Source organism: Penaeus vannamei, chromosome 13 (genome assembly GCF_042767895.1).
Source record: "Penaeus vannamei isolate JL-2024 chromosome 13, ASM4276789v1, whole genome shotgun sequence".
Taxonomy (NCBI): domain Eukaryota; kingdom Metazoa; phylum Arthropoda; class Malacostraca; order Decapoda; family Penaeidae; genus Penaeus; species Penaeus vannamei.
This window is the reverse complement of record NC_091561.1, coordinates 37517705-37525725: the sequence shown is the minus strand read 5'-3', so window position 1 is coordinate 37525725 and position 8021 is coordinate 37517705. Positions and strand designations below refer to the sequence as shown.

Genomic DNA, 8021 nt, shown 5'->3' with positions numbered 1-8021 from the left:
TCTTCCTTCTTCTGTAAGCACAAAGTCATTAAATTAACTTGACAGTCTTTATCTCTTTTTGTCTATTCCTTTCTGTGCTTTTATCCAGCACTTCTCAATGTGAATTTTACTGTATTTATACTTAAAAAGCATGTGAAGTAAATGCACTTTATAGTTTTAAACTCATTATCTCCATGTTAATATTTATCCACCGCGAATTGTCTCTGCTTTTTAGTGTTAATATTTTCGTTTCTTTGAATCTGTTATGAAATTTTCATTACGTGTTACCAGAAACTCCAATAAGAAAACAACGATCTATATTGATTATATCGTAAGTTAACAATAACATTCAATAAAGTAAATCTATTTAAAACACAAAAGAAAAACAAAAAACCAAGCATGATATAAAATAATAACCATGAAAAATAATGATTAAAAATAAATAAATGCACAGAATTTTGAAAGGAAACTAATTATACTGTTTAACCTCACTTTAGGGTGTGGAAGGAACTCACCCTTAACAGCACAAGCGACCAGAGCAAGTACCGAGTGTGGGACTATCCTATCAAGGAGCAGTATACGCATATCCTTCAGGTTATCGAGGAGACAGGTCCTGTGTCTCGAGCCGAGGAAGGTATAAAGAAGGTATGTGTGTGGATGGCGGGTTCAGTTTGAAGGATTGGGGGTTCGTTGTGCGAATTGGTGGTTCGTTGTGCGGATAGTAGGCTGATGTGCTAATAGTAGGTTGGGTGTGCGGATAGTGTTGGGAGAGTGCGGATAATGAGGGAAGTTGGTAGGTATTTTGAACTAGTTGATAAATGCATTGTTTTGACACGTTACTTAATTTTACATGTTAGTAAACGAATGAGATGAGAATGATAGTGACGTGGCTAATGATGACAATGGCGATTACGATAATGATAATAACTGATGAAGTTGACGATGAGGATGACTATAACACCAACGATAAAGATGAACAATTGGATAACAACAGAACTAAACCGATTCCTCTCCCCCTCCCCCCCTTCCCTTCGCCCTTAGGTCCTGGACAACGAGAACGGAGAATTCGCCTTTATCCACGACGCCTCCGAGATCCGCTACGAAGTGTACCACAGTTGCGACCTGACGGAGGTTGGAGAGCCCTTCGCCGAGCAGCCGTACGCCATCGCCGTGCAGCAGGGAAGTCATCTGCAGGACGAGATCAGCAGGGCGTGAGTGATGGGGGTTTCTCGGTCTCTCTCTCTTTCTATTTTTCGTTTTTCTCTTTCTTTCTCTGGCTCTGTTTCTCCTGTTTTCTTTCTCTTTTTTTCTTCTCTCTCTCTCTCTCTCTCTGTTTCTTATTTTTTCCTTGTTCTTTGTTTCTTCCCTTTTCCTGTTTCTTTCTCTCTGTTTCTCTTTTTCTCACTTTATCTCTCTTTCTTTCCCTCCTTTCTTCCCACCCTCTCAAAGGCTCTGTCTTCCGGGCTGTCTTCTCTTCTCTCCTCCTCTGAATTTAATTCCTTCCCTAATTTATCTGTAAATCATCACATTTCAAATCTTTATTCTTGGTAAAGATATCAGTATGTTATGAAAAAATATGGTGATGATAACAATAACAATAAAGTAAAGGGGGAATAATAATCAAAATATAATGATAGTATGAAATAGAAGAAGCACAAAGTAGAACAAACCAGCGGTAGCCCCATGGAAATAATAATAATAAAAATAAAAATAAATAATTAAATGAAAGAATAAGACATAACAAGATTAAAAAATGGAAAGAACACAAAAACAAACAGACACACCTCTGTTCCATCTTCGCAGGATTTTGGAACTGCAGAAAGACCGGTACTTCGAGGCTCTCTCCGCTCAGTTCTGGAACTCTTCAGCGCGCGGCATTTGTCCCAATGATAACGACTCTGAGGGCATCACCTTACAGTCCCTTGGTAAGGTTTTCGGTCTGATGCCTTGGGTTTATCTTTGGGCTTTGTTACTGTTATCTTATTGTTAGGTGTGTCTTTCTCCCGTTTTTTAAACTGTTTTTTCATATTGCTTTTCTTTTTTTTTCTTTGCATCTTATTTCAGTGTTTCCAGTATCTCGGCTCGTTCCGTATTTGACTTCGCTTTCGCTTTCTCTCGCTTCGCCTGTCTTTGTCTTTGTGTTGAGTGGCGTCGATTAATGTAAAATATATATTTTTTTTTCTTAAGATTCAAGTTCAATGCGTTGAGATCTTTTGAATGGCTAGAAGAAACATTTTAACATTCTCTTTTAGAGTTTCTTTCACTATTTAACCAATAACTTAGAGTAGTAGTGTCACAAAACTTACTCTCAACGCGTGGACCCATCGAAAGATACCCTATATCAGTGGAAATGTTCTATTTCTATGTTTTATCTGTCGTCTTTTGGTGTTTATGGCTGTGTTTGATATCTAGACGTGCTTCAGGTACCTTTGTGGTTTTTGTATTTTTTTTCAGCTCACTACCGGCCCCTCATTTTTTCTACCTGGTTATCAGCTGTTCTTTTTTATTGCTTGTTTTGATCACAGATTCATCATTGACAGCAATGGTCTGCTCATCCTACAGTACCTCCGTCTTATATTTCATCCTTTGCTTATGTATCCTTTCCAGTGTCTTCATTACTGTGCAACACCACAAGACAGCTTTCATATATTATTACATTACTTTTCATTGGAGCACTTAACTAAATTGGTAGCAACAAGAATCTTGATTTTAAAAGTTCATCTCGGCGATTTTTTTTATCACGGTCTGCACCCCTTTCAGTGCACTGTGCCATTCTCGACTCCACGTTCCCGTCTCCAGTTATGAAAGAATGTTTATCTACGAGAATATGGACAACTTTTAAATAAAAAAATCTGAGCTTACGTGTAAGACACTTTTCTCCGATACCATCTCGTTCACGAGTGATTAATAGAATGATATCGGTAGTACTAGCAGTGACCTCCTCCAGCGAAAGACTGTCAAACCTTCATAATACATGATGTGGCAACACAGAGCTTCCGGTCCTCTCTGTTTATCACTAAATAGGGAACCAGTATCAGCATCCCAACCTTGTCATGATATACGTAGTGGATATTGATTTACCTTTGCCATAACACGGTCACACAACCTCGCTATAGCTTACCATAAAGGGTAGGAATCCCCTACGAAATGTGAAGATCGAAAGATTGGCGAATGGAGGAATAAGAGAATGGTTGTTTTCAATTCCGCGTAACAATTTTCTATAATACGCAGTTTTCTAATAAGACTTTACAGTACAAGCAACGAGTCATTAGAAGATGCTTTGTTCTAAGTACACACATACACACGCACATATATATATGTGTATGTGCGTATATAATTGTTCTCTGCACACATGCATATTCTGCCTTCCAGGAATTTTTCTCATCCGCATTTATTGTCCGAAAATGTTCTCCAAACACTCCATGATCATCAGTATATATTTGAAAAAAGAGAGAAAAAAACTAACTCTCCAGCGAGAAATTGGAAACTAAGTAAAAGCCATTCCAGCATGTTCATCTCATTTAAACTCTACATTTTCTGCCCATAATAAACGAAACCCAAAAATACTGATGGTGTTGTGTCCTCGCTGGCGTGCAGGTGGCGTTTTCATTGCAACGTTGATAGGCCTATTCCTGGCGATGGTGGCCCTGGCAGTGGAAATTCTCCACGAGCGAAACAAGATTTCGAACGGCATTACAAAGGTGGCCTCAGTCACGGAGACAACACGTGTGCACGCTCTTGACCCCGAGATGCCCCTTGTCGCCACTGCATGACCTCGGTGGCGGATTTTGCATGTTTATTTTTTTCCATAGCCGTGAAACAATGCTCTCGTTTGCGGTGTTTCACGCACACGTACATATGATATAAACATACGTACACACGCACACACACACACACACACACACACACACACACACACACACACACACACACACACACACACACACACACACACACACACACACATATACGTATGTATGTATATATATATATATATATATATATATATATATATATATATATATATATATATATATATGTGTGTGTGTATGTGTATGAATAAACATGCATTTTATATATACACAGTCGTCTTAGAGTGGTTTGTCTTCAGAATCTTGAATGAGTATTTGGAGGCACGGTAGTTCGGGAATGTTTAAAGGAGAGCATGAAAGTGACTAGCCTCAGTCGAAGACAACATTGGAATATTATCCAATTTAAAAGTAGATTATATACAATAGCTTCTTGATCAATGATTCTCAACCTGGGGTAAATATACTCCTGGGGGAAAAAGTACAGCAAGAATAATATGACCAGCTATGAGTTTGGGAAGATGGAGTATGTGATGTGACTTTTTTTTTTATTTACCCTCTATCATTTAAACACGGGCCCAGAGCTGTTAATTTAACGGTTTTGTTTCAGATCGGCCGAATTTCGGTAGGCCGTAAATACTTTTCTTTGATATGTTAATTGGAATCATTTTTCTTTGTTGATGAAACAACGGAGACCAATGTAAGGAACTGCTTCTGATAATCTTTTTTTTTTTTTTTATAAATGATTGGATAGGATATTTTTAATTTTATATAAAAAAAGCTTCCATAATTGCGCATTAGTGCTAAGCATGCTAACAATCGTTCGTAAAAAATACCTAATTGGGATGAATTTGAGAATCATTGATCTACACGTTCCCTACATTAAAAAAAAGAACGGAACCACTGAAACAACCTATGGGATGGTTTTATGTACACAAAACTGCATGCAGAGTATTGAGTAAAACAAGATTGAACATGGTATTGATCTGCCTGGTGTTTGAATGCCTTGAACACGACAAACATTCAGATGAACATGAACCTCAGATTAACCCGCACGTAAACCCATATTCCTCACCAAATATCTTTAGACAAGAAACGAGTAATTTTAGCCAAACCTCAGTACTCAATAGATAATGGTCTTAAATTCTAAATGAGTGCTTCCCAAAATAGTAGTTTTGAATCCTGTAACATCTCAAATAGCATTTTTATATATCGTATGCATTATACAACTTGTAGTCATAATTTCTAACTTTATTCGATAAATATGCATCTTGTAGTCACAATTTCTAACTTTATTCGATAAATATGCATCTTGTAGTCACAATTTCTAACTTGTCTATTCGATGCATTCGCCTCTTTTGAACCAATTACTTAGTTAACGAACTAGAATAGAATAATAAGCTTTCGTCTTTATACCACAGCCTGTAAGGACGGCACGTATGTATCACATTTTTAGTACGTGAGATCTGGAACACCTGCACCAGCGTGGTTAATTGACTTATTTCATTCTCGAAGTCTTATAGCATATTATAACATAATCTGACGCAGAGGTCACGGTGATGGACCTGTTAGTAACCCAGTTTAACAAAGCTTAACAAAGTTCATTTAAATAGTTTTTTCTTAATAATTGAAAGATAACAAAAAGAAGAAAATGATGCATTACGAATTCCACCATATAAATAGTAAAAAACTAAATATTAAAAGATTAATCTGATTTTATAATAATGATAATTATAACGATAATGATAATAATTTTAATAATGATAATAATGAAAGATAAATAATAAGGATAAAAGTAATGTGAATAATAATAATAATGTTAATAAAAATAATGATAATGATAATGAATAGAGAAATAGACAAGGCAAATAAACACTACAGTAAAATTTATTACCTAACCAAACTTTTTATTTTTTTTCCCAAACCAATCTTCAGAAACAAAAAGGTTCTAACAACAAAACACATTACCAAGCATAATCCCCCCAAAAGTATAAATCATAGAAATAAAGAAAAGAAAAAAAAGAAAATAAAAAATCATAAACCTAATATAATCTACCTTATTCCAGGTGGGGTCTTCATCGCCACACTAATAGGCCTAGCCCTGGCCATGATCGCCCTGGCAGCCGAGGTCATGTACTACAAGCGAACCCCATCTAAGGTCACGGACATCACAGCCAAGATGGCGCTCAAGTTGGACAAGGACCACGTCTCGCGAATTAATGTAACGCCTGTGTACTGAAGAGGCGCGGGCAGGAGACCTGTTATTTTCACCGTTTTTCTCTTCTTGTTTTTGTGCAATATTAAAGATTTAGGAGTTGTATTTTTATTTCTAAAAGTGTGCATTTATGTTGTTTTTTTATTAGAAGTGTCTGCTTTTTGTTTTGTGATGATGGTTATTATGATTTTTGTTACTGATGTTCTTGTTATATGATTAGTGTTGACAGTCCTTATATTCGTGTGATTATGGTTCAAATAGAATGTATTATTATGATTGCTGTTAATCATTTTGTTACCATTCCAGGTTCATTATTAGCACTATTATAATCAGTACCATTGGTATATATACCTTAAGAATCATAAACATTACTATCTCGGTTATCATTCTTTTCAAAGTAATTTTCTTTCCAGTTTATAATCAGCTATACAACCTATTTCGAACCTATTATTATTACTAACACTAATACTGTGATTAATTATCGTTAATACGGTTGTTGTTATTATTCTATAATGACCATTGATGCTATCCTCATTTTTACCATCAGGGTCACCATGATTATCATTGTTATCACCCCTTTTATTATCATTATTGCTATTTCTTTGTGCCCCCAAAACATTCAGTTTACTTGTGTTATTAAATGCAAAAATCCCGTGTTAAACCGTTTGTATACCACTAGTCTTTATGAAAACCAATATCACATTTTAAACAAATCGGTATGTTGCACTTGATGATAAACATAATGTACAAAATAGAGGTAGTGAACAGAAAATGAAAATAGATAAATAGATGAAAATAATAATATTAGAGAAAGTGTATCTCATATAATCAATCAATATAATAATTCACGAATCTTTTATGATGAACTTAAATAAGATTAAAACTTATAAGAATCTCTTTTACAGAAAATTTTATTCTATGTTAACGAATTCCTTTTAAATAACAGCAGCAGCAAAGACAGAATAATGCAGTTTATTATGAGTGTAGAATCATATATAGCAATGTCCTAATCTAATAAAGGCACAAACAATGTACAGTACATGTGCTAGAATTCACAAATCCAGCACAAGAGAAGCACAAAGTATACATTAGAAAGTGATCTCTCATGTGGAAAATTATCAAGTATCTGTGATGCACTCTCTCGTCCTGTGTTTGACTAATGCAAATAGGTCACACATTGGAAGTAAGAGCTTAATATTAGCCTTAATATGTCTGTTTTACACTCGGTACAAGGTGTAGTAGCGCCCTCTTGTCCTACATAAACAAATATTTTAGTCACCCGAGGATTTCCCGTTTTCTTTGGTCTTGTTTTTCTTGATATTCTTGGAACGAAATGTCGAAAGTACAAAGAAATATATTCATAGAATTCTTTGTCAGGTTTATATTTTTAAAAAATTGCTGCTGCTCCGTATGGTAGGCGCATATATAATTTACCAGCCGTGTTAATAAAACCTAGTGTTCATGACGGTGCAGATGACTGAGTGTTACACAGACATAGGTTTCATAATGAATAAATTAGATATAAACTTTTATTCTATGAGCGTCTTTGGGTGATTTATGTTGCATACAATTCTTATTGATAATGTTGAAATGTGAACTGACAGTTAACAATGTCTCACACACACACACACACACACACACACACACACACACACACACACACACACACACACACACACACACACACACACACACACACACACACACACACACACACACACACACACATAAATCAATAAGTAAAAGAAATAAAGAAAAGTATACATACATATATACAGAATTTATATATATACACATACATATATATACATGTATATATATACATATACATTTACACACACACACACACACACACACACACACACACACACATATATATATATATATATATATATATATATATATGTATATATACATATACATTTACACACACACGCACACACACACACATACACACACACACACACACACACACACACACACACACACACACACACACACACACACACACACATATA

At 35.4% G+C, this 8021-nt stretch overlaps 1 protein-coding gene across 1 annotated transcript in view; it reads left to right on the top strand.

The window, feature by feature from the left end:
• Positions 1 to 7730, top strand: part of LOC113813358 (ionotropic receptor 25a) — a 39078-nt gene extending 31348 nt beyond the window's left edge. The window contains exons 17-20 of the mRNA XM_070128597.1: positions 477 to 624; positions 1021 to 1190; positions 1783 to 1904; positions 5855 to 7730. Coding sequence (XP_069984698.1) covers positions 477 to 624; positions 1021 to 1190; positions 1783 to 1904; positions 5855 to 6027 — 613 coding nt within the window. The 3' untranslated portion in view covers positions 6028 to 7730. The remainder of the gene's footprint in view (positions 1 to 476; positions 625 to 1020; positions 1191 to 1782; positions 1905 to 5854) is intronic.
• The last annotated feature ends 291 nt before the right edge of the window (positions 7731 to 8021 follow it).